At 51.0% G+C, this 27402-nt stretch overlaps 1 protein-coding gene across 1 annotated transcript in view; it reads left to right on the top strand.

The window, feature by feature from the left end:
• ZNF423 (zinc finger protein 423) overlaps positions 1–27402 on the top strand; it is a 313807-nt gene that overhangs the window by 154171 nt on the left and 132234 nt on the right. The window contains 4 exon segments of the mRNA XM_017885564.1: positions 10877–13601; positions 13648–13793; positions 13796–14139; positions 22773–22857. Of these exon segments, the coding sequence (XP_017741053.1) occupies positions 10877–13601; positions 13648–13793; positions 13796–14139; positions 22773–22857 (3300 nt within the window).

Below are 27402 nucleotides of genomic sequence, written 5' to 3' on the forward strand. Positions count from 1 at the left end.
ATTGACACAGAGATTGGGCAGATAAGAGCATAGAAACCTAAGAATGCTGGGTACCTCTACACTCTTTGGAAAACTGGGTATTTAGGGCAGGCTCCCTAAATATGTGCTGAATTAAAAAACCACCCAAACTAAGAGATAGTAGAGAGCTGGGATACCTACCGCCTGACACTTATTCTGTACCCAGGGCAGGCATAGACATCATTAATTGATAACAGACTCTAAGAGCTACAAAGCCTCTTAGAGACCTGTTCGTCAGATTCTCTCTATCAAGAGTTGGGGAAATGAAAGCACAAAGAGGGGATATGCTTGCCCATGGTTACACGGTTCTGGAGTCTGAACCTGGTGCAGTAGTAATCTCATCCACTATGGGTCGTGGCACCACACTCTGGGCTTGAGGTTCTGCCCCCTTAGTCATCCCTTTTTTCCCCATGAAAGGTAGCATGTACTTCCATCTGAGTAGTTTTATTAACCTGTTTCCTGCTTGTGAAATTTTGGGTGTCCAACAGACTTCTTTCATCTTGTACTCTCTCTGTCCTTTTTGGTTCAAGCTGGCAGTGTTTCTGCCAGTATAAACTTTTCAAGAACCTTGTGAGTCTCCGGTGTATGTCATGGGTATTTTCTCCATTATTCAAGATGGTCCTCCACAGATATTTCCTGGATAATCCCTTCTCTACTTTTGTCTTTTGCTGAGATCACTCCAGAGCAATGCCCCCAAATTTCCTAGATGCTCTCTAATTTGATCTAGGAGATCTGCAAGTCACACCCTTAATCTCATCAAAGAGCCTTTGGTGTGACTCAATACTCAATACTCTAGTATTTTGATTTTTCTGAGATATTAGCAATATGTGCAGTCCTACCTTCAGTTTTTTCTCCAGAGCATGCTTTCTTGTAAGTAAATCTGTTAGAGTATTTCTGCAATCTGAGAATTTACAAAATCATTAATTTCTGGTTCATTTTTAACAGTTTGTTTTTGAGACAGAGTCTTGCTCTGTCACCCAGGCTGGAGTGCAATGGCATGATCTCAGCTCACCGCAACCTCCGCCTTCTGAATTCAAGCGATTCTCCTGCCTCAGCCTCCTGAGTAGCTGGGAGTAGCTGGGATTACAGGCATGCGCCACCATGCCCAGCTAATTTTTGTATTTTTAGTAGAGATGAGGTTTCTCCATATTGGTCAGGCTGGTCTTGAACTCCCGATCTCATGTGATCCGCCCACCTCAGCCTCCCAAAGTGCTGGAATTACAGGCGTGAGCACTGCGCCTGGCCTGTTTAACAGTTCTTTTCTTAATCTTTTTTCTTTTTAGCAGCAAGAAGAAACCAGCCCATACCTTCCACGTTTTGCTTGGAAATCTACTTAGCTCAGTATCTAAGTTTATCCATGAAAGTTCTTTTCCCCCACATAACTGTGAGTCATAATTTCACTTTGCTTTCTGCCACCAAATATCAAGGATCTCCTTTCCTTCAGTTTCCAATAACATATTTTTGATTTCCTGATAAGCTGTCACTATCAGTGCCTTTATTAATATCCATATTTCTCTTAATAGTTTGTTCATGATGATTTAGATATTTCCTAAAGTGATTTAGGTTTTCTCTAATGTGTTCCTTACTTTCTTCTGAGTCTTTATTAACAGAGTCATTAATATCCATGTTTCCATTAATCTGTTCAAGGCTACCTAGGCTTTTAAATAAACCATACTCCTCAAAATTCTTCTACCCTCTGATCGCTGCCCAATTCCAGAGCCACTTCCATGATTTTAGGTATTTGTTCTTGTAGTACCCCACTCCTGATACCAAAATCTGTATTAGTTTGCTATTACTGCTGTAACAAATTACCATAAACAGTGACTTAACATGACAAACAAAAAAATAGTATCTTACAGTTCTGTAGGTCAGAAGTCTGACCCAGATGTCACTGGGTTAAAATTAAGGTGTTGGCAGGGCTGCATTCCTTTCTGGATGCTCTTAGGGAAAAATTCATTTCCTTGCCTTTCCAATTCTTAGAGGCTGCTCACATTTCTTGGCTTATGGCCTCCTTCCATCTTCAATACTAGTAATTGCTGGTTGGGTCCTTCTCATATTGCATCACTTCAGCCTCCTCTTCTGCCTCCCTCCTGCACATTTAAGGACCCTTGTGATTACAATGAACCCTTGTGGATAATCTAGGATAATCTCTTTAAGGTCAGCTGACTGTCAACCTTAATTCCATTTTACCATGTAACGTAACATTCATATGTTCTAGGAGTTAAGACTTGGACATCTTTGGGGTAATTATTATTCTGCCTACCACAACCTCCAGGTTTGCTTCTGCACAGGCCATTTAAGCAGCAGGCTGTTCTACCTGCCATCCAGTGAGGAAAGAGGCCGGCAACATTCATTAGTGCTTGGCATCAGACCCAGCCTAGACTGGTCATTCACCACTGACTTTGCCTCAATGGCTGGTGGGGTTGTAAAGCTTAAGACCTGTACCTGGTTCAAGTCACGGGGCCTGGTACTGTGCTTGTGCATGGTGGACCTCAAGACAGAGGGAGCAGGTCCAGCAGGGATATGGGCCCTGGATTGGCTCTAGGGCTTAGTGAAGCAGTGTAGCCTGGTGGTTAGTAAGTGGGTGGGGGCATCTGCCACTTGCAATCTCTGCGTGCTCAGAAGTTACTCTCCTTCGTGGAGTGTCACTTTGCATAGTTTTAAAAAGGGGTTTTTAATAGTACCTACCTCATAGGGAATGTGTGAGAATCAATTGAGAAAAAGCTGGCAAAGGACCTGGCACATAGAAAATGTGCCATACAGCTGGGTGTGGTGGCTCACGCCTGTAATCCCAGCACTTTGGGAGGCCGAGGCGGGTGGATCACAAGGTCAGGAGTTCAAGACCAGCCTGACCAAGATGGTGAAACCCTGTCTCTACTAAAAATACAAATGTTAGCCAGGTGTGGTGGTGGGCATCTGTAATTCCAGCTACTCAGGAGTCCTATTGAGGCAGAGAATTGCTTGAACCCAGAAGGCACAGGTTGCAGGAAGCCAAAATTGCATCACTGCACTCCAGGCTGGGTGACAGAGCGAGACTCTGTCTCAAAGAAACAAACAAACAAAAAAAAAAAAAAAAAAAAAAAAAAAAAAAAAAAAAAAAAAGAAGAAGAAGAAGAAGAAGAAGAAGAAGAAAATGTGCCATAAACAGATAAACAGTAACCACTAGATCTGCCTGTGACTCGTCATGTTGCCTCAGTTTCTCCATCAGTGAAATGAGATGAGGGAGGAGCTATGCACCCTCTCTTGTCCTCAATACACCGATGCTAGTTTTACAGGCAGGAATGTAATTGAGTTGAGGAGTATTCTGGGATGGATGACTAGTTCTGGCATCAAGTGTGTGTAGATACCCCTGGTTTCCCAAGAAGTGATCAGGAATATGCCCAGATACCCCTTGAGCTCAACTCAGATCATTTCATGTCTGGAAGGCCACCCGCTTAGGCTCTGGCTACCTCTGCGGGAACCACAATCTGCCTGTGCCCTGAAGCATATTCAGGTCTTGGAGCTCTTGTTACCCCAGGCTCTAGGAAACACTGACTGGCTCTCCCTCGGTTGTCCGGGCTGCTTTGTGTCCACTTTGGGCAACCCTCACCATCGGCTGGGGTCACAGTTGACCTCTCTGGTTGGAGATCCCTCTCTAGACTCCAACACAGTTCTACAGTATATTAGTTCATTCTCATGCTGCTATGAAGAAATACCCAAGACTGGGTAATTTATGAAGGGAAGAGGATTAATTGACTCACAGTTGTGCATGGCTGGGAAGGCCTCAGGAAACTTACAATCATGGTGGAAGGGGAAACAAACATGTGCTTCTTCACATGGTGGCAGGAAGGAGAAGAATGAGAGCTGAGAAAAGGGGGAAATCCCTTAATGCAACCATCAGATCTCATGAGAACTTACTATCGCTAGAATAGCGTGGGGGAAACCGCCCCCATGAGTCAGTTACCTCCCACCAACTCCCTCCCACCATGCGTGGGGTTTATGGGAACTACAATTCAAGATGAGATTTGGGTGAGGACACAGCCAAACCATATCATACGGTATCTCTCAGGGCCTCTTGTCTCTGTGTGACCAACAGGATTTTGGGAACACCAAAGCCTCATCTCTCAAAGAGAATGGACAACTCCTTTTTTGGAAGAGGAAACCTGAAAAGCATCTAGCATTGGGAGTCAGGAGACTCCTCTTTCCAGTTTGCTCAGTGCCCTTTGACTATTCCATTCCCACATGTCTCTGCTCATGGCAGACATCATCAATTGATTGCAGCACTCATTTCTTTGGACCTTAGAGAAGGCCTCAGATTCCTTCTGAACACAGGATTCTAGGCAACCACTACCAATTAGCTAGGCTTATAAGTTTTCTTCTCTTTTCTGGGCCTCAGCTTTTCCATCTGTATCATGTGGGATTTGGTAGTTGGTTCCTGAGTCTAGGGTCCCATTCCTCTGAGCTTAGGGAAGGGCCACAGTGATTCCCATTCCTGGAGCTCTGGATGGGGGCAGCAGAGAGGCTCTGCTTGGTGTATTATAAAGCTTTGTCCTGTCGGGAACTGGTCTCCTTGGCAATTTTCATTTTTCTAAAGAAACAGGTGAGTGGCAAGGAGTCTTTTGTGGGGCTTTGTGAAGCACTGTAAGGCCTTTTTGTGTCTATCATGAAGACAGTCTTGATGGAGTATTGTATAAGGTGAACTTTATATTTATGTGGCAGGGGCTGTAGAGAGGATGAATTCCAGCTTTCAATGAGCCAGCAGAGGCAATGGAGGCCTGGCCTCCTGATGTACTCTCTACCTGTTGCCCCAGCATGACTCCCACTGGTGCCTTTCTTGCTCTACTTGGCCTCTCCTTTGCATGGTTTGGGATGTCCATGTGACGGGACCAAGGTGGGATGCACCCAGGTGACCCTGCAGCATCCAGCACAGTCCTGGGCACAAGAGGCCCTGCAGACTGGGATGGAAACCTCATTCCAATGGCTAGATGAGCTCTTGTTCCCTTTGTAGGCTCATGGTCTTTTTTTTTTTTTTTTTTTAAGAGTCAGAGTTTTACTCTTGTCACCCAGGCTAGAGTGGCATGATCATAACTCACTGCGACCTCGAACTCATGGGCTCAGCTGATCCTCCTGCCTCGGCCTCCCAAGTAACTGGGGTTGCACGTACACACCACCATGCCTGTGTAATAAAATTTTTTTCTTTTCTTTTCTTTTCTTTTTTTTTTTTTAGAGACGGGGTCTTGCTATATTGCTCAGGCTGGTCTCAAACTCCTGACCTCAAACGATCCTCCCAGCTCAGCTACCCAATGCTCAGGGATTACAGGCATGAACCACCGTACCCGGCTGGATGATCATTTTTATTCACACAGATGGAACTGCCCAGCTCAGGAATGTCCTAGTGACCTGGAACTTCCTGGGCTCAGCTGTCTTCCCCCCCAACTCAATGCAGAGAGTCCCCCTAGTGTTCTTTTTAGGGCCTCTTGCATAGCTTTGATGACAGTTCACTTCCTTCTCCATCTGTGCCCCCGACTGCAGGAAGGTTCCCCTTTCAGCCCACTCCTGTGAGTCTGTGGGTCACTGTCCTGTCTAGGCCTGAGCACCTTCTCCAGCAGCCCTGACTTTGATTCATTGTGACAGAGGAGCTGTGAGCTGTGGTTCCCAGCCATTCTGGGTGGCCACTTGCACTGCTCTGCCTAGGTGAGGTGTGTCCGAGGCAGTTTTACACACTATAGAATCAGCCTGCTGAATTCATGTCCTGCTCCGTGCTGGTCACCGAGTGTGACAACATGAACTTGGGAATCACCTGGCTCTTTCTGCTGCTGACATGTTCTGAAGCCCAGTTGATGTTCTTTTTTCTACTTAATTGAATTTTTATTAAAAATTCTCTCCTCTTTTTTGCTTGTTTTCTTTCTCTTCCTGCAGCAGACAGCAAAAGCCTCATATAACCCTTTTCCTATTTGCCCTTTTTGCAGTATTAGTCACTTTTAAATGACTTTAATCTCCATCTTGCATGTGTGTGTGTGTGTGTGTGTGTGTGTGTGTGTGTTTTAAACTCATTTTTGTTATAGTTCTTTGATTGCATTTACTCTGGGGGGTGGGGAGAAGCGTGGGTCTGGCATTAGTCATTGTACTTGCCACTTGATTTTCTCATGCTTCTCCTCCCAAAGTGGGTAAAGAGGGGTTGGGGGTGTAGTGAAGCCTTGTGGGTGAAAACACTGACTGAACAGGACTCAGGGGGGTTCGCATCCTGACTCTGCTGCCTGCCGGCTGTGTGGACCTGGACAAGTCACTCAGCCTCTTTGTGCCCTGGTTTTCTCATTTGTAAATGGAAATTATAACAGTACCTAACTCATTAGCCTATTGAGAGGATTGAATGAGTGAGTACACATAAACTCTTAGAAGAATGCCTGGCACACAGCAAAATCAATGCAAGTATTTACTTGAAAATAAAAATGTAGCGGCTGAACAGGACTTTCCTTGAAAAAACTCACCTTCTCCCTGAGTTCTGGAATGTTCATATTGGAGAGGACTCTGGGATTGCCTTGGTCACAGTTGCAGGTGTATGTGTGGTGTCCAGCATCCAGCATGAGGAAAGTGTCGTTGCTTTAAGAGAAGAGAACCTCAGGCCATGCGTGGTGGCTCACGCCTGTAATCCCAGCACTTTGGGAGGCTGGGGCAGGTGGATCACTTGAGGTCAGGAGTTTGAGACCAACCTGGCCAACATAGTGAAACCCTGTCTCTACTAAAAATACAAAAATTAACCGGGCATGGCGGCGTGTGCCTGTAATCCCAGCTACTCTAGAGGATGAGGAAGGAGAATTGCTTGAACCCAGGAGGCGGAGGTTGTAGTGAGCCGAGATCACGCCACTGCACTTCAGCCTGGGCCACAGGGCGAGACTCCATCCCTCCTACCAAAAAAAAAAAAAAAAAAGAAAAAAAAGAAAAAAGAACCTTTTTCTCTGCCGATGCCCCTATAGATACATCCTGAGCTTTGGCCCCAGCTTATCTCTCTAGTGTTATTCTAGAGCACTGAGCTAAGTGCCCCCAAAGCAAAATGCATTTGGAGGGGGTGGGATGGCAGCTGACGAGGTTGAATGTTCTTTGAATAAGAGACTTTAAACAGGGCAATCTGAGTTTGGGGCTTTATATGTCAACATGCCCATTTTCCCTGATTGGGCCTTTTCAATTTAAGGAGCCTTATTTTCATTTCAATTCAGATGATTATAATCTCAGCAGTGGCTCAGTTTGTTGCTCCCAGAATAATATGCTTTGCTTTAGTTTTGAAACTTGTTTGCAGAAAAATAAAGCCAAGCAGCCAGCCTGCAATGAAACTTGGGTACTCTGGCGCCGGGCAGGTTAAGATTCTCCTTTCCAAAGCCTACTGGGTGAATGACTGATGGGCCTGGGGACCAGGTTCTGTACTCCTACAAGATGCAGTTTGGCCAGACACTAGTGGGGCATCTGGCTTGGTACTGGTGGCCAGTTCCTCACCTCCCTGAACCCCACTTCCTCATCTCAGAAATGGGAACGTTACTGCAGACAGCCAGATGTGGTTGTTGTGAGGATGAATAGAAATTAATTGTGATAATAGACATACTTAGCACAGTGCTGGCACGTGGGATGTTCTCAATAAATAGAGCTGTTATTATTGTTAGCACTTGTGGTACTAATTAGTACTAATTCTTATTATTGGCAAAATAGTGCTTTTGTTTAACAACTTTATTGAAGTATAATTTGCATACCATAAAATTCACTTGTTTGAAGTCAGCAACTCAGCCGGTCTTTGGTAAGTTTACAGAGCTTTGCAGTCTTCACTCACAGTCTAGTTTTAGACTATTTCCATCGTGTCAGAAGGATCCCTGTCACCTGTGCAGCCACTCCCTGCTCCCACCTCTAGCCTCAGACAGCAGCTAACCTGCCTTCTGTCTCAGATGCACCTTATTCTGGACTTTTCACGTCAGTGGCATAATAGTGCTTTCTCCCATTATTTTTTCTCATCCACTCCTCCCAGTGGTTCCCTTTTTTCAGATGCATAAAGTGAGTGGTTAAGAGGAATACTGAGGGCATGATGAATTCACAGAGGAGCCAGGAGGGCTCTGGCTCTGAGTGAGTGTCCTCTGGTGTGAAAGGTTCAGGAGCAAATGAACCCTGGCAGAAATATCTGTTCAGACTTGTCCTTGGGACAAGAGTGATAGTAGTTTCACTTGCCCAGTTGTTGAGAATTCTCCACACATCAGTTGCTGGGTGGGCTCCCGTGAACTCGTGGGTCTCTCTGAGCCCTGATGAGCCCCTTCCAGAAATGCAAATCATGGGCCAGCCCCGGTCCTCCTCATGAGGCAGGCTCCAAGGAGATCAAGGTCTGAGGACCCTGAAGTCTTTACACGTGGGCCCTCTCCCCTTCTGACCCACGCAGGAGTGGTCTTACTTGACTGTTTGACCCCCAGAAGCTGGTCCAGGCCCACGTCATGATCGAGGGGCCTGAATGTGGACAGTCCTGGCATCAGTCTCTGGCACTGTCATTTCCCAGAGTAAGTCTCTGAGACCGTGCCTCGGTTTCCTCGTCTGTCCAGTGGGAGTGGCCCTGGCCACTCATTTGCAGTTGCGAGAAAGCACTTAGCAGAGTGCTGGGCACACGGGAAGGACTCAGTGGCAGCTTGAGTGAGTCTGAGCAAAGACATCAAAATAATAAGAAGCCAGTCCAACCTGACCTGGAGCGGGGGCCAAGCAGGTCCCCTGGCCCCAGCTATCTCCTCCCTGGGGTCCCTTTTGTCTGTGCCCCACAGAACCCAGCTGGCAAGAGCTGGGAATTGGCAGGCAGGGGCTGGGGCGCCTCCCACTGCATGTCATCTGGGGAGCTGGCCTCGACTGCTGCGTCCTTCCCATCTGCCGAACCCGTCATGTGAGGCCCCCGGGGGATAAGGTGCTGGTGCTCTGGGAGGGCATTCCGGGAGGCCCCTTGAGCCGAGCTGGGGAGCCAGGCTTCAGAGGTGGGTTGGCTGCCGGGAGCCTTGGAGCCGGGAGCTTTGGAGAACTGCAAGCTTCAGAGAGCTGCATGCATCCGGGTTGAGCTGTGCCAGTGGTGCCAGGGGGGTCAGGTGGATCTTCACATGGTCAGCGCTGTGGGAGCTAGGGGGTGGGAGCGGGGCCTAGGACCAGGCTCAGCCCCAGCTGTGAGGAACCCCTCAAGACCCTCCAGTCAGCCCTTGTTGTCTCTTTAAGTCTTGGGATTGGCCTGGGACAGCAGAGGCAGCTTGTGTGGAGAGCCTTGTAGGGAAACCACAGGTCTGTGATGTGTGTGTGTGTGTGTGTGTGTACGTGTGCGCGTGCACACGCGTCTGCAGGTGAATGTGTGTACATGAGCTTGTGCATGTATATTTAAGTTTGTGAGTGATAGTGTGAGTGTGTGGGAGTGATGGTGCGAATGAATGTGTGTGATGGTGGGTGTTGTGTGTGTATGTAGGTGGGCGTGTGTGTACGCGCATGTGTGTGCCAGTGTTCACCCGAGCTGGGAGCATGGTGCGCCTGCCCCATCCCTTTCTGAAGGTCTGGGCTGCCTCTGGGCCAAGGTTACATCTGGGTTACGTCTGTGAGGCTCTTCTGAAGACTCAGCTGGGCTGGCTGGCGGCTGGAGAGGCGGGGGCAGTGGTTTATTTCCTCGGGGTTACAAGAGCAAGGTCAGCGCAGCCGAATCTGAGCTTTTGTTTGTCTCTCTCCCCTGCCCGCAGCAGCCTGTGGTCTGTTTCATTCATTATTAAGTTTTAAATCCAGCCGAAGAGAAACTTGAGCCTTGGAACTCACTCCCTGCCCGGGCTGGCTCTGCTCGGCCCCCGTCAGGGAATGTCTCTGGCTTTATTCACTGTGTCCTGTGTGCCTTTGTTTTCCCAGAAACGGTCTACCCTTAGGTTTGTTTAGTTTTCCTCTGAGGCTGGACAGGCCAGCAAATGAGGGGGTTGCGAGGGCTGTCCCCAGGGAGGGTGGGACGCGCTGGAGTCTGTGCAAGGATTGCCTCTTCCTTGCCTTTGCAGTGGAGTTAAGGGTCTGCCTGGGTCTGAGCTCTGTGGTCGTCCACGTCCTCATTCTTCCTCCAATCACTGTCACGGTCTCTCCATTTCTCTTGGTCCTGGGTGGGATTGGGGCGAATCCAGGGGTGCAGTGGAAACGAAAACAAGGGTCTCAGGATGGCCTGCGCCGGGAAACCCACAGATGCCTCTTCAGTGCCCTAGGCTCACTTCCCGCCTGAGCACTGGAATCTGCTGTCTCGCGCCCTGTGATTTCACACCTCCTATGTCTTGTCTACTACCTGAAGCAGCAGCTTCCAGCTTCATCAGTCCACCCATCCCCAGAGAAAGGTGCATGCTATGTACCAATCTGATAAGGGAATCTTTGTTGTTGCTGCAAAATTTTGCCTGTGTTCATAAGGACCAGTGGGATTTCCTTCCCTCCAAGATTAGGGATTTGAGGGGAGTTGACTCCCAGGTGTGGATCAAGTGACAGCACTTGTCCTCCTTTTGGCCTATAGGACTGATGGTCTGTGAGTTTGTTTTCAGTGACTTTGTCCAGGCTGCCCCTCCTTTCCCTATCAGAAAAGTAGCCGAGAGCCTCCCCTCTGATGGGGGGTACCACGTCCTGCCAGGTCCAGGCAAGTGTTGTTAAGGGAAAAGGTGCTCCCCCTTCATTATCTGCCGCCCCTCTGGCATGCCCTCTGCAGACAGGAAGGCCCTGGTGTCCACTTGCTTCCGGCCCCTGCCCCTCCCCACAGCCCCCTGCAGCCGTTGGCCAGCTGCACAGCCTCAGCCCGTGCGCTGTCGAGAAGCTGGCTCTGTCCTTGTTTCTCGGCAGCCCTGGGAATTGCCTCTAATATCCTCTCTGCCTTCCCCTGCAGATGGTGATGACGACCCACAACTCTCCTGGGTGGCCTCGTCTCCCTCCAGCAAGGATGTTGCGTCACCCACGCAGATGATCGGAGATGGTTGTGACCTCGGCCTCGGCGAGGAGGAAGGGGGCACGGGCCTGCCGTACCCTTGCCAATTCTGTGACAAGTCCTTCATCCGCCTGAGCTACTTGAAGAGGCACGAGCAGATCCACAGCGACAAGCTGCCGTTCAAGTGTACCTACTGCAGCCGCCTCTTCAAGCACAAGAGGAGCCGCGACCGGCACATCAAGCTGCATACGGGCGACAAGAAGTACCACTGCCACGAGTGCGAGGCGGCCTTCTCCCGCAGCGACCACCTCAAGATCCACCTGAAGACCCACAGCTCCAGCAAACCCTTCAAGTGCACTGTGTGCAAGCGTGGCTTCTCCTCCACCAGCTCGCTGCAGAGCCACATGCAGGCCCACAAAAAGAACAAGGAGCATCTGGCCAAGTCAGAGAAGGAAGCCAAGAAGGACGACTTCATGTGCGACTACTGCGAGGACACCTTCAGCCAGACGGAGGAGCTGGAGAAGCACGTGCTCACCCGCCACCCACAGCTGTCCGAGAAGGCAGACCTGCAGTGTATCCACTGCCCCGAGGTCTTCGTCGACGAGAACACGCTGCTCACCCATATCCACCAAGCCCACGCCAACCAGAAACACAAGTGCCCCATGTGCCCTGAGCAGTTCTCCTCCGTAGAAGGTGTCTACTGCCACCTGGACAGCCACCGGCAGCCCGACTCCAGCAACCACAGCGTCAGTCCCGACCCCGTACTGGGCAGCGTGGCCTCCATGAGTAGCGCCACGCCTGACTCCAGCGCTTCTGTGGAGCGCGGCTCCACCCCGGACTCCACCTTGAAGCCGCTGCGGGGGCAGAAGAAGATGCGGGATGACGGGCAGGGCTGGACCAAGGTGGTCTATAGCTGCCCCTATTGTTCCAAGCGGGACTTTAACAGCCTGGCTGTGCTGGAGATCCACCTGAAGACCATCCATGCGGACAAGCCCCAGCAGAGCCACACGTGTCAGATCTGCCTGGACTCCATGCCCACCCTCTACAACCTCAATGAGCACGTTCGCAAGCTGCACAAGAACCACGCCTACCCCATGATGCAGTTTGGCAACATCTCCGCCTTCCACTGCAACTACTGCCCCGAGATGTTCGCCGACATCAATAGCCTGCAGGAGCACATCCGTGTCTCCCACTGCGGCCCCAACACCAACCCCTCTGATGGCAATAACGCCTTCTTCTGCAACCAGTGCTCCATGGGTTTCCTCACTGAGTCCTCCCTCACCGAGCACATCCAGCAGGCCCACTGCAGTGTGGGCAGTGCCAAACTAGAGTCTCCGGTGGTGCAGCCCACGCAGTCCTTCATGGAGGTCTATTCCTGCCCCTACTGCACCAACTCCCCCATCTTTGGCTCCATCCTGAAGCTCACCAAGCACATCAAGGAGAACCACAAGAACATTCCACTGGCCCACAGCAAGAAGTCCAAGGCTGAGCAGAGCCCAGTCTCATCCGACGTGGAAGTGTCTTCCCCGAAGCGGCAGCGGCTCTCAGCAAGCGCCAACTCCATCTCCAATGGCGAGTATCCTTGCAATCAGTGCGACCTCAAGTTCTCCAACTTTGAGAGCTTCCAGACCCACCTGAAGCTGCACCTGGAGCTGCTGCTGCGGAAGCAGGCGTGCCCCCAGTGCAAAGAGGACTTTGACTCCCAGGAGTCCCTCCTGCAGCACCTGACGGTGCATTATATGACCACGTCGACCCACTATGTGTGCGAGAGCTGCGACAAGCAATTTTCCTCCGTGGATGACCTGCAGAAGCACTTGCTGGACATGCACACCTTCGTGCTGTATCACTGTACCCTGTGTCAGGAGGTCTTCGACTCCAAGGTGTCTATCCAGGTGCACTTGGCAGTGAAGCACAGCAATGAGAAGAAGATGTACCGCTGCACGGCCTGCAACTGGGACTTCCGCAAGGAGGCTGACCTGCAGGTGCACGTCAAACACAGCCACCTGGGCAACCCAGCCAAGGCTCACAAGTGCATCTTCTGTGGGGAGACCTTCAGCACCGAGGTGGAGCTGCAGTGCCACATCACCACACACAGCAAGAAGTATAACTGCAAGTTCTGCAGCAAGGCCTTCCACGCCATCATCCTGCTGGAGAAGCACCTGCGGGAGAAGCACTGTGTGTTTGATGCTGCAACTGAGAATGGCACGGCCAATGGGGTGCCCCCCACGGCCACCAAGAAAGCTGAGCCTGCTGACCTGCAGGGTATGCTGCTTAAGAACCCTGAGGCGCCTAACAGCCACGAGGCCAGCGAGGATGACGTGGACGCGTCGGAGCCCATGTACGGCTGCGACATCTGTGGGGCGGCCTACACCATGGAGGTGCTGCTGCAGAACCACCGGCTGCGGGACCACAACATCCGGCCAGGCGAGGATGATGGCTCACGCAAGAAGGCTGAGTTTATCAAGGGCAGCCACAAATGCAATGTTTGCTCACGGACTTTCTTCTCGGAGAACGGGCTACGGGAGCACCTGCAGACGCACCGGGGCCCTGCCAAGCACTACATGTGTCCCATCTGTGGTGAGCGTTTCCCTTCGCTGCTGACGCTCACTGAGCACAAGGTCTCAAAGGTGAACCCTCTTTTCGGCGCTGAGAGTTGCGATAATCTCACTAGGAGACCCCATGAATCGCTTCTGAACAAGATGCCCCCTGCGAGACGCGCGAGCGTACTCGAGTTTCGTGTACTGTCTTGAGGCTCGCCAGCATGCACCTGACCTGGCAACTCCTCACTTGGGCTTCCGATGTGTGGTCTGCATGCAGATCGTCACCTCCCCGCCTCGACTCAAGATTCACGGCATTCCATATGCGAAAGCGGCGGGCAGCTCGCGGCATCCTCCCCGAATGGCCAGGGACTGCAGAAGCTCTACAAGTGCGCCCTGTGCCTCAAGGAGTTCCGCAGCAAGCAGGACCTGGTGAAGCTCGACGTCAATGGGCTGCCCTATGGCCTCTGCGCCGGCTGCATGGCCCGCAGCGCCAATGGACAGGTTGGTGGCCTGGTCCCGCCCGAGCCCGCCGACCGGCCCTGTGCTGGCCTCCGCTGCCCCGAGTGCAGTGTCAAGTTCGAGAGTGCCGAAGACCTGGAGAGCCACATGCAGGTGGACCACCGTGACCTCACACCGGAGACCAGTGGGCCCCGCAAAGCCACCCAGACATCGCCAGTGCCCCGGGTAAGTGCAGCCCACCTCATCCTGCTCCCTGCTCCTCTCCTTGGGGCTCCTCTGGTCCCCACAGGAGCCACATACCCTGAGTGCCGTGTTTCCGAGAAGCGGCACTATCATGCAGTAGCGAGACACAACTGCTGTGCTGTAGACTCCTTGGGTTTGAACCTCAGCATTGCCATTGCTTTTCCAACTATGTGATGGGCTCATGTTATTTATCTCTCTGGGCCTCATTTGTCAAGTGCTAATCTCTAAAATGGGAGTAATAATTGTCCCAGCCTCAGAGAATTGTTGTGAGAGGCTGATGACATCATGCAGATAACGTGCCTGGCATAGCGGCTGATGCACAGTGAGGGCATCATGGGTGGCGGCTGGTGTCTTTGTTGATGAGCCTGGGTAGACATATTCATTTGTTTATTGGGTCTCCTTAGGCAAGTCACTGACTTTTCTGGGCCTTAGATCCGGGATTCTTTTGACAGTTCATAGAGATCACACACACACAAGGGACCGAGCGCCTGGCACTCAGGGCTCAGTGGTGCTGGTTGTCATCACCAGCTGGTACTCTTATCACCAGCGGCATCATTTCTGTTAGTGCAGTTGCTGGTATGTGGAAGGCCCTTCGACGTGGTTCGATTGCTGTTATTGTTAATGACTGATTCATCCATCAAATTTTCCCTGAGCACCCGTTATGTTTGGAGGTGCCTGGGAGCCAAGGAGAACCAGAAATGGACCCTGACTTGGGACTTGTGGGCCAGAGGGAGCCACAGGCCCATAATAAGTGGCTTTCAATGAGCTGTGGAGAAGTCTAGGCTACAGATAGGCCCACACAGGCCTTGAGTACAGGGCCTGAGAGGCACCCAGTGGTGGGCCTGGAGTCTGTGTGGCCCTTGGGTGTCAGACAACACAGGCCTGGGGTTCCCATTGAGTCTGTGTTGTCTGTTTCCAGACCGAGGTGGCTCTCGGAGGTGCCAGGTGGCTCTCGGGAGTACCTTTCCCTCGAGGACCGCTGCTGGCACCATTGGCAGGGAGGCAGGGTTTGGGGAAAGGCCATGTGCCACAGGCGCCTGCTGGGACACAGGAGTGTTTGCTGAGGGTGTTTTTCCTGGGACCCTGTGATTTTGAGGGGGTGAGGAGGGCAGAGGGAGGGAGACGAGGGCCAGAGAGAGCGAAGGGAACACCCCACAGTGGAAGGGGCCTCAGCGCCTGCTGACCCCGCCTTCTGGTGTTACACACAGGCCCACGGGAGCCCAGAGGGCCAGGGGACCCTTCCATGGATATCTGCCTGAAGAGAGGAGCACTTGAATGAAAATAGCAAGGCCGGGAGTTGTGGCTCACACCTATAGTCCCAGCACTTTTTGAGCCTGGAAGATCAAGGCTGCAGTGAGCTATGATCACACCACTGCATTCTAGCCTGGGTGGCAGAGTGGGACCCTGTCTCTTAAAAAAAGAAAAGCTGGGTGTGGTGGCTCATGTCTGTAATCCTAGCACTTTGGGAGGCCACGGCAGGTGGATCACAAGGTCAGGAGATCGACACCATCCTGGCCAACATGGTGAAACCCCGTCTCTACTAATAATACAAAAAAATTACCTGGGCATAGTGGCACATGCCTATAGTCCCAGATACTCAGGAGGCTGAGGCAGAAGAATTGCTTTAACCCCAGAGGCAGAGGTTGCAGTGAGCCAAGATCGCACCACTGCATTCTAGCCTGGGTGACAGAGGGAGATTCTGTCTCCAAAAAAAAAAAAAAAAGAAAAGAAAAAGAAAGAAAGAAAAGAACAGAGCTGCATGTCTGGCTGGGGCCTGGGGCCTCTCCTCAAAGTCCTGTCTGGAGTGGAGAGCTCTTTTTAGGGGCTATAGCAATACCCCACCCTCTCAGGGCCCTTTGGCTGAGCCAGGGTTCTAAACAGGGCTCCAGGAGGATTCCCTCCAGGGGGCTGAGCATGGGCACTGGTTTCTGCTGCCCCGCTCTGTCCCCCTCAGCCTGTCTAGGGGGCGTAGGTGCTCTCAGGGAATGTTTGGGTCCTGGAGTCAGGTGGCCTGGGTTAAAATCTCCTTTTCCCGTGACCCAGTGGTAATTTGACCTCTCTGGGCCTCTGTGCTCCACTACAAAGCCAGAGGTAATGGCAGTGTAATGAATAGTGATAGTAATGGAATAGTAATGGAGTCTCTCCTGGGCTGACATCTCTGCATCCAGGGAGAAACTGGGGGGCCTCTCTGATTTTTTAACCATTATCTGCTCTGATTGGTCACTGCCTGTTCCCCATCAGTTGTGAACCATCGTGACTATTTATCATGCTGACCTCAGTGTTTTGCTCTGAGGATTAAATGTGTAAATTAAGTGCCAAGCACATAGTAGATGCTGCTGGTATTTTTTCCTTTTACAGTAGCAATCCACACTCGTTGAGGAGTAAGGACTTGCCAAGCACTTTCTACTTAATCCTTACAATATTTCATGTTGTAAGTGAGGAAACTGAGGCATAGCACAATGATGTCGCTTGCCTCAAGCCCCCAGCTTTCCACAGCTGAGAGGGGACTTGAACCCAGAGAGGCAGCATCTGCACCACAGCCCCTGGTCTTGACCAACAGTCCACCCAGCAGCTCTGCAACGCATCCTGGCTGTAAGAAGGGAGAGCCGAGCTGGGGTGGGGTCCCGGGTGGTCACAGCTGTGCTCATGCTGTGGAGCAGTGCAACTGGGCTGGGTCACTATGCCTGCTTCTCCTGGGTGCCCCTCAACCTGGATCACCCCTCCCTTTCTGGCACTGCCCACCATGGTGCTGGGTTTTCTGATGGCCAAGGAGCTGTTTCTAGAGCCTCCAAAGCCTTGGGCTGTGTCAGCCTCCCTGGAGTGCTCTGCATCCAGCACCAAGCACCAGTTTGTGAAAACCCCTACTATGTGAGAGGCGCTCTGCTGGGCCCCAACTTTTAGGTTATCTCTGTGGCAACAACCCAGGAACCTTGCTGTGTCCTGTGTTTTGGCAAAGAGGGGCCAGCTCAGATAGGTGATGCCATATACCCAAGGATGCACAGCTGTGCACGGCTGTGCAGGGACTGAAACTCGAGGGGAGCGTGTTTCCTGGAGGCCCCCAGGCCTTCCTCTCCCTGCCTTCGGGTCTCATGTGAGCAGGGATGAGCTGAAAATCATGGCTCTGCCTGCCTAGAGGCCTGGGGAGATGGGCCGTTGCAGAAAGGAGCTAGACAAAGCCCAGGTGCCTCCCCAGCCAAGGCGGCATTCTCTGGGGCCTTGCCCCCTGTGTGGGCACACCTGGGGGCAGGGGCCCAGATGTCAGTTAGCCCACCCCTTCCCTCCCTGAGGACCCACTCATGTAAGAACAGACTCTGGGGGTTTCACAGGGGCTTGGGGGCTGGCAGGCTGGGACCCTCGGGAGTGTATCCACAGCAACCAGCTCTCAGAGGACTGGGTTCCCGTGGGGCCGAGGCTGCTGTCGGCTGGAGCATGAAGCATTGAAGTTCCATCTCCGCCTCTGTTTATGGGTAATGACAACATAACCCCAAGTCGAAACCACCACAGGCAGACCCTGACCATCCATCGATCCTACGGATCCCCACAGTGCCTTTCTCTGCTGGGTGGGGCAGGCCAGGTGTTCTCATACCCATTTTACAGCCAAGTAAACAGATATCCAGGTTAGAGGGCCTGTCCAGATCCCACTAGCTTTCTGTCACCTAGACCAGGCCTGACAGGAGGTCTGGAACACGGAGCTGAGAATGGCAGCTCAGACAGTGGGCATCGAAGTGTTTGCTGTTCTCCCACTCACCAGCAAGAGGCTCTGACCAAGTGATGCAGCCTCTTGAAACTCCACCTACCCTATCCCTAGAGTGGAGCTTGCAGAGGGTTTGTGAGTATTTAGCATAAATGCTGCCCACACATGGCAGGTGCTCAGTGAACGTTGGCAGTGGTCACGATCATGGAAATTTATCAGCTCTGGCTGGCTTTTCCTTCTCTCCTTCCTGTCTTGAAGGGCTCCAGCCATTTCTTCCCTCCCCTCCCTCTCTTGTCTCCGCCATTCTCAAGTGTGTTTTCTTCCTGCCCGGGGCCTCCCTCTGCAGTTGCTCAGGGCCGTGTTGGGGGAGGCACCCTGGCCACAGGCCCTGGAACTCAGCTCTAGTTCTTCTGGGCTGGGCCCCAGGGAAGGGGCTTATGGCAGGGGAGGTGCTTTGAGTGCCAAGTTCTATCTTTCTGTAATTATGTCGCCTAGTGGGGGCTGAAGCTCCAGGAGGAAGGGGTCTCCAGGGGGGTTGAGAGTGGGGACAGACCAGGAAAAGATGTTGGGGTGAGGACTGGAGTCCAGCCATGCTTGGAGGGTTTGGGGGCTGGTGAGCCTGTATGTGTATGTGCCTATGTGTGAGTGCACATGTGTGCACTTATGAGTCTACATCTGTGTACATGAGAGTGTGGTACGTGTGGGGATGGGTCTGTGTATGCACTTGTGTCAGAAGCTATATGCACATCTGTGGGTGTATTTGGGAGTACCGGTCTGTGTACTGGGGTTGTGGTGAGTGAACTGAAGACAGGGTCTCTGGATGAGTGTAGACATGCCCATCTATGTGGCCTTGTTCACCCATGTGGATGGCCCTGCTTCTCTGGGGGTTGCACATATGTATCTGTGTTACAGGTTGCTGTGTGTAGGGGTTGTGGGTGTGTCTGTGAAGGTCTTGTGTGTTGCTGGTGAGTTGGGGTGAGGGTGAGCATGTGAATGCACACATATGTGCTTGCACATCTGTGTGTGTGTCTTGTGTGTGTATGAGGGGTCAGCCCTTCCCCCAGCCCCTCCCTTGGGAACCCTCTGAACCCTCTGAAGCCCAGTGCCCCACCAGGAGGGGCTCAGTTATTGGGCAGTGTTCTTCCTATTACCAAGGGGTGGCAGAGAGGCATTTGGGGGCAGCCTGTCTTACTGCCCAAGCCCCTGGGGATATATTTTCCAAGCACAGTGAGCTCCCTTTATTCACCAGCCCCTGGGAAGATCAACCAAGTCACTGCGATCATGGACTGTTCCCTGCACGTCTCTGGACCAGCCATGACTGCAACCTCCAGAGACTTGCACCCAAGCAAATCCCCATCCTTGGAGGGGGGACATGGTCTTCTGCCCCCAGCCATCGCTGCGGCTTGGTACCAACCCCTTTCTCCCATCCACCCGCCTACAGGCCTGGGTGGTCCTTGTCCAGCAGGCCTCCCATGGACTTCCTTGTGATGAGGCTTCCCTTCCTGGGGTGTGCTTCATTCATTAATTCACTCATTCCATTCATTCATTCATTCATTCATTCAACCACCAAGGGTTTTGCACCTTGCCAAGCAGAGTGGGTGGGGGCACATGTGAGCAGAAGGCATGGTTTTGATGCTGGAGACGCTCGAGGTGGTTCCTCTCCATGACCATCGCCCTGGAGTTGACCTGAGATAGGTACTCTGGGCTGCATCCCCTGAGAAGACCTCAGGCCCTGTAGTCTCCTTGTGGCCTGGACATCCTCCTTTCTCTGTGGTAAGGCTGGACACTCCAGCCCTGTCTTCCCCTCCACCCTGCCCCTGACTTACCTAACTCTTCCCAGGGCCTTTCCATGCAGAGTGCCTGTGCCTGGGCCCCAGGCTGTGGCCTGTACTCAGGACACAGCAAACACCCCAAGTCTTCTGAAACACTGTGGGAAAGGCCCCTGGTTTTGTCAGAGCAGGTCCTGGAGCCTGAAGCATCCAGCACCAATTTCTCTAGTTGTTTCTTCATTCATTCATTTGTTCAAGAAACATTTTCTTAGCACTGATAATAATCATAATAAAAGTGAAATAATTATTATGCGCTGACCCTAGGTCAGGCCTGCATTAGGGTGGTGTGAGTCCAGGACACTGAAGTCATCTTTAGTTCTCTTTGTCACTTCTGCCTGAATACACTCCTCCGCATATGTTATTCTGCAACTTTATGTGTTCAGCAAAGGCTTGTTAAACACTTCATGTGCCTGTGCTGCCTCAAAGGTAGACAAAACACATTCCTGGCCCTCTGGGTGCTCATGGTGCAAGAAGGGAGCAGATGAGCCAGTCTGCCATGACACAGCAATGTGTTAATTACCTAGGGTCCTTTAGCATAAGTGCAGGGGTGTGAAGGGGATCCTGGACCCGTTCTGGGTGAAAAGAGAAGGCTTCTCAGAAGAGATGACATTTGAACTGAGTCAAGGATGGAGGGGGTGTTGCACGTAGAGCAACCAGACAGGCAAAGGCCTATAGTTACTTAGGGAACTATGGATGTGGGTGGAAAGAGGAAAATAGGAACAGAGAACAGGTAGGATAAAATAGAAATTAATTCAAAAGATGGTGGGATTTAAAATCAACCGTATTGACAATTACACTAAGTATAAATGGAGTTAAAATTTCAATCAAAAGGTAGAGATTGTCAGATTAAATGCAAAGAAAAAAGCAAGACTTAATTGAATACTATCTACAGGGCCTGAACTTTAAATATAAAGACACAGATAGGTTAAAAGTAAAAGGAAAGAAAAATGTGCACCATGCAAGAACTCATCATAGCATTTCAGAATGATAAAGAGGGAGGTGGGAGCTGAGACAGTTAAGCTCCCTGGTGGATCATCTGGCTGCATCGTTGAGGGTTGGGCCTGGGACCTCGGCCAATAAATCTGAAGTTCTGCTCCCTTTTCCAGAAGTAAGAGAAGCCCTCTCATCCCAGGAACCAAAGTGGTCTTCAAAAAACTTGGATATTTTGATTCCCAATACCACTCCTCTTTCCTCAAAAAACCCCACAGCCACAGTCCTTCCCTCAGATGGGCAATACCACCTCTGTCCCTGGGGTTTTTTCAGAACCATCCGGGATTAGTTGTGAGAGTGAGGTTCACTCTTTGGAATGACTCTTCGAGAAGCTTTGAAGCTTCTCATCTCAGTTTTTCTGCCCTCAGCTCTCACAGGCAGCTGGTAATAGCCCCTGTGTGTGGAAACCAACTGTGGGAACCCTTGGGGCCATGTGTGCTTAGGGCAGATGAGGAGTGCCCTAGCCACCCTTGAACACCAGAGTTGGCAGAAACAGTGTCCCCTGCTCAGCCACATGGTTATGAGGGTGAGTAAATGGATAAGAAGGTTGTTGGATAGGTAGAAAGATAGATGGATGGATGGATAGACGGACGGACGGATGGATGGATGGATGGATGGATGGATGTGTGTGTAGATGGACGAATGGATAGACAGACAATAGGTAGGTGGATGGATGGATAGACTGATGGATGAATAGATGGATGGATGGATGGATGGATGGATGGATGGATGGATGGGTGGATGTATATGTGGATGAATGGGTAGATGGGTGGGTGTGTAGGTAGATGGATGGGTAGATAGAGGATGGATGGATGGATGGGTAGATAGAGGATGGATGGATGGATGGGTAGATGGAGGATGGATGAATGGGTAGATGGGTATGTGTGTGTAGTTGTGTGGATGGGGATATGGATGGGTAGATGGAGTATGGGTGGATGGGTGTGTGAGTATGTAGATAAATGGATGGGTAGATGGAGGATGGGTGGTTGGGTATGGTATGTATGTAGATGGATGGATGGATAGATGGAGGATGGGTGAATGGGTCTATTGGTGGGTGTGTATGTAGATGGGAGGATGGGTATATGGATGGATAGGTAGATGGAGGATGGATGGATGGATGGATGGATGAATGGGTGGATGGATAGGTGTGTTTGCAAATGGATGAATGGGTAGATGGGTGGGTATGTATGAAGATGGGTGGACGGGTGGGTGGGTGTGTATGTAGTTGGATGGGTGGGTAGATAGAAGATGGATGGATGGATGGATGGATGGATGGGTAGATGGAGGATGGATGAATGGGTAGATGGGAATGTGTGTGTAGATGTATGGATGGGGAGATGGATGAGTAGATGGAGTATGGGTGGATGGGTGAGTGAGTATATAGATAAATGAATGGGTAGATGGAGGATGGATGGATAGGTGGAGTAGATGGATGGATGGGTAGATGGAGGATGGATGGGTAGATGGAGGATGGATGGATGGATGGATGGAGTAGATGGATGGATGGATGGAGTAGATGGATGGATGGGTAGATGGAGGATGGATTGATGGGTGGATAGGTGGGTGTGTATGTAGATGAATGGATGGGTAGATGGAGGATGGATGGATGGGTCTGTTGGTGGGTGTGTATGTAGATGGATGGATAGGTAGATGGAGGATGGATGGCAGGTGGATGGATGAATGGGTGGATGGATGGGTGTGTGTGTAAATAGATGAATGGGTAGATGGTTGAGTGTGTATGTAGATGAGTGGATGGGTAGATGGAGGATGGATGGGTGGTTGGATGGATGGGTGGATGGATGGGGGCATGGGTAGATGGATTTGCCTTTCTAAGCAAGGAGGCCTCCCTCAGCTCCCTTAAAGCTTCACCTTGGGATGGCAGTTTTCCCAGATCTAGCAGAGGAGCAGCTCCCTTGGAAGGTAGCTTCCCCAGTCTGGTAGAGCTGGATTTAGAGGGAGGTGGGAAGATAATGGCCTGGGGAGACCTAGGAGGGGACTGGAACCATTCTGGAAAGTCTTGAGCCAGGCCCCCTAGGAACTTATGCTTTCTCCTTTTTCGTACCTACTTCCTCTCTAAATCTTTTATTTTGGTTTCCAAACAGAAAAAGACATACCAGTGCATCAAGTGCCAGATGACCTTCGAGAACGAGAGAGAGATCCAAATCCATGTTGCCAACCACATGATTGGTAAGAGAGCATTTCCTCCCAGCCATGCTGGAGCTACTCTTTGGGGTTTGAAATTTGCAGTTCCAATCATCATTTTACTAGCTTTTAGGCCAAAGGACAGAGTCACTGTTGCTGTTTCTGAGACATTGCACATAGCAGTGAAAATGTCAGAATAGGAGCCCTTTCTCCATCTGAGCCTTCTTGTCGCAGCTCCACTCACATTATAATCAAACTTTTGACAATCTCTTCCATTTTCCAGCATAAATTTCCCTCCATTTCTGAAACAAAGTGCTTTCCAGTTGTCAAGCACTCAGGAACAATTATGCTTCAATTTTGTGTGTCATGACATTGAATAGATTTAACTGCTCACATTTCCCCACTCAACATGGTGAATTCCTCAGGCACGTTGTCAAAACAGAACGCTTACAAAGTTATTTCGGTACTTTTCCCATTCCTGTTCAAGTGGTTTTGGACTTTGGAATATTCAGCCTCTCTAGAAGGGCAGCTTGCAAAGTTCTGTAGAGTTCACACACTTGGCACGAGAGACCTGGGAAACTGTGAAGTCCCCTTTACCTTGGATGGGTGGATGTGGTCTCCTTGGCAGCTAGGGGTGCCCTCATTGTAGGGGAGGACACAGCTGGATGTTCTGATGGGCATGGAGGTTTTAAGGGAAGGGGCTGGCCTGGGATGGGCTGGGGCCTGGGAGAGCTTCCAGAAGTCTGGTATCCTGGGTCTTCGTTGGATATGTGATAACTTTCTCCAAGACTGTAGTCTGAGCAGTAAAGTTGCAGCCATGGGTTGAACTTTATCTTTTTGTTAATATTTTATTTTTTATTTTAGATGGAGCCTCACTCTGTCGCCCAGGCTGGAGTGCAGTGGCACAATCTTTGCTCACTGCAACCTCTGCCGCCTGGGTTCAAGCGATTCTCCTGCCTCAGCATCCCAAGTAGCTGGGATTACAGGCACCTGCTACTGTGCCTGGCTAATTTTTGTAGATTTTAGTAGAGAGGGGGTTCACCATCTTGGCCAGGCTGGTCTTAAACTCCTGACCTCATGATCCACCCACCTTGGCCTCCCAAAGTGCTGGGATTACAGGCGTGAGCCACCACTCCTGGCCTGAACTTCATCTTTACTTCATCTCTGTTTTTCTTCTTCTAGCATGTTTTCATTGCTGCTTAACAGCTGTGCCATCAGAGTACTGGTTTACAAAACCCTTTATTGCGTACATTTAGAAAACCTGTCATAAGTGAGCAGCTTAATGAATTTTCATGAACTAAACACACTTGTGTAACCCACACACAGATCAAGAAACAGACTATTTCTAGCATCTCAGAAGCTTCCCTCTTGGCCTCCTTCAGGCCCTCCCCCACCACCAACAGGCCATCATGATGCTGATGTCTAATAATATAGGCTGGTTTTGCCTGATTTGTACTTTATGGAAATGGAATCACAGTTTCTACTTGTTTGCACCTGACATCTTTCACTTTTCACATTATTGCCTCTAGTTGGAGATCATGACTCTCATTGGTGTGTAATAATCTGTCACAGGAGCATGCCAGCCACCATTTATCTGTTTGATTCTTGATGGGCCCATTCTGAAATACTGCTGACACATTCATGGATATGTCTTCTTTTGTTTTGTTTTGGTTTGGTGTTAAATACTGCTGCCACATTCATGGTTAGGTCTTCTTTTGTTTTGTTTCGGTTTGGTGGGGTTTTTTTGTTTTTTTTTTGTTTTGTTTTTGAGACAGAGGCTCACTCTGTCACCCAGCCTGGAGTGCAGTGGTGTGATCTCTGCTCACTGCAACCTCCGCCTCCCGGGGGTTCAAGTGATTCTCCTGCCCCAGCCTCCCAGGTAGCTGGGACTACAGGCATATGGCATCGCCGCTGGCTAATTTTTTTGTATTTTTAGTAGAGACTTGGTTTTGCTATGTTGGCCAGGCTGGTCTCAAACTCCTGACCTCAAGTGATCTGCCTATCTCGGCCTCCCAAATTTCTGGGATTACAGGCATGAGTCACCGCACCCGGCCCCATGTACATGTCTACTGATGAACATATGTATGTGATTTTATTGTGATTATAGGAATATATAGATCCTATATTTTGTGTTTATATATAATATATAATATGGTGTTATATACTATATTCTTTATACATGTAAATATGTATATAAAATGGGAATATAGGATTTGGATGGACTTGCTTAGTCACAGGTTAAATAATGTTCACCTTTAGTACATACTGACAAATACATTTCTGAAGTGGTTGTATGAACTTACCCCCCACCAGTGGTATATGAGTTTCAGTTTGCTCCAAATTTGTACAGTCGTCAAGGTTTTGTTTAGGGTTTGCATTGCAAAGGCCCTTCTTTAGTGAAGGTGCTCTCAGGGCAGGTATGGGTCCCCTGGTCCCTACCTAGCCACAGCATTGGCCATGCTTATGCCCATTATGCTTATGCCCATATCCCATTATGACCCCCAACCTATCTGACAGCCTCTGCCCCCAAATGCCTTGGAGCCAGCCTCCTGCAGCCACTGATTCCCAGTTGTGTGTGTGGTGGGGCTCACCTGGCGGAGAGTGGGGAGGAGGGGCCTGGGAAGAGCAGGTGGGGGCCCTGGGAGCTTGGCCTGACAGGGAGATTGGTAGCTTCTTAATTTCTCCATCTGAAAGCCCCCTGCTGAAGGATAAGAAGGAGCACTTCCCTGTCAGTCACTGGCTGCTGAGAGTCCTTTCACGGAGTGTCAGAGAGGTGAAGATGAAGATATCTAAAAATGTTTGCTTTTGTAGCAGGTGTTAACGCGCGTTCTTGTTTGTAAGCACAAAGGGCGCAAGCCTGGCTAATTGGACCGCAGTGATTTCCAAGGTGTTTCTGCCCCCTCCCTCCTCTCTTCCACCTTGCCTTTCGCGCAAAGCCTGGAAGCTGTGTGTCCTCAGGTGCGAGGTGAGGGGTTTGCTCTTGACTAGAGTTGTGGGAAACACAAAAGGAGGGTTTGAGGGGCATTGGGGTCTGTGTGTGAGCTGCGGGCTGGGCTTCCGAGGGAAGGCGCCTTGGCTGGGGGCTGGACAGGTCTCCTTGCCCATTCCTGCCCTGACCTGGAGCCCGGGAATGTGGGAGTTGGGGGCATGGAGAGTAGGCAGCAGGGAGTGGTTGATTGGTCCCCGAGCGGATATTCCACTTCACTGCGGCCTGGAACCCCAGGTGAGCCAGACCTCTGGCGGCTGGGCAGTCCCTCTCACTCTAACCTGTGCTCCCTACCTGTCTGCCTTCCCCGAGTCTCATCAACCCAATCTACCAGAGGACCTTAACTGAGGACCTATGGCATGCTGAGAGTTGCAGCGGTCTCTGTGGGTGATGGGGGTACAGGGGACGTGGTCTCTGCCTCAGAGATCATCCCATAGAAGACACTGCACATACCATGCAGCAAAGAGGTCACATTGGCTAAGGATGCTAACAGCTGCTACTGACTCAGCCTTTCTACGTGCCAGGCACTTTACATGGGCACTAGTTCCCCATCTGACAGATGAGGAACCCGGGGCTTAGAGAGGTTACGTGACTTACCCAAGTCCTTCCAGCCTGAGTAATGGAGGCAGGGTCTGAACCACAGCTAGGGTCCCTCCATTGTGTTTGGAGCCCCTGCCAGGGCCTGTGGTGGGAGAGACCTCAGGGTTCCCTGTCCAGGGGAAGACTGATGGGCATGCAGGTAAGTGCAATGCAGTGGTGTAGGTGCTCCCAGAACAGGGCCCCCTGGGTGTTGAAGGATGAAGAGGGGAGACGTTGCCTTCAGAGGGAGGACTGAACATCAGGAGGAGGCTCTGGAGCAATGTGTTGCTGCCAGGCTGCGAGGGTGGTGAGCCACTGCCTATAGGAGGATGGGGGGTGAGCAGAGCAAGTGGGTCTGGGGGGCCGTAGGTGCCTAGCCTGGCCAGGATGGAGACATTGTGGGGAGTGAGAGTGGGGAGGGGGTTGGGGTGAGCCACGGAGCACCCCTGATACCAAGTGGAGGGGTTAGGGTTTGTCCTTCACCCCATAGGCCAGGGTCCAACTTTGGGGGGCCCCTTGGGTATGATTTATTAGGCTTCTCTTGAAAAACCACAAGAGGTGGCAGCCAGGGCTTCACATTCCTGCAATCATCATTCCCACCTGGCGTGACTTAGCAGCAGCAGCAGTTTCCTGTAGTCAAGGCATGCATTCCCAGGCATCGTGGTCTTGCGCATTTAAGTCTCCAGCCTGGTCCCTGTGGGTACCTGAGTTTAAACCTTGGACTGAAGCGCTAGGGAGCCATTGAAGGTTTTGGAGCAGGGTGTAGCCTGGCCTGAGCCTTAGGAGATGAATCTGGCTGCAGTGTTGAGAAGGAACCAGTTGGGAAGAGAACGAAGACCCACCTGGTGTGGTCCTGGGGTGAGGGAACAAGGCAGGGGGAGAAGAGAAGGAGTTGATGGAACTTAGATGTGGCTTGTGCTGTGAGTCTGGCCGGCCCTGGTGGCTTGGAAAGGCTGCTGGGGGAATGGTGAGAGGCAGGCACAGCAGGCCTGCTTTGGGGCTGGCTCTGCAATCCCAGTAAATCT

The sequence above is a fragment of the Rhinopithecus bieti genome, unplaced genomic scaffold, assembly GCF_001698545.2.
Source record: "Rhinopithecus bieti isolate Rb0 unplaced genomic scaffold, ASM169854v2 scaffold_15185, whole genome shotgun sequence".
Lineage (NCBI taxonomy): Eukaryota > Metazoa > Chordata > Mammalia > Primates > Cercopithecidae > Rhinopithecus > Rhinopithecus bieti.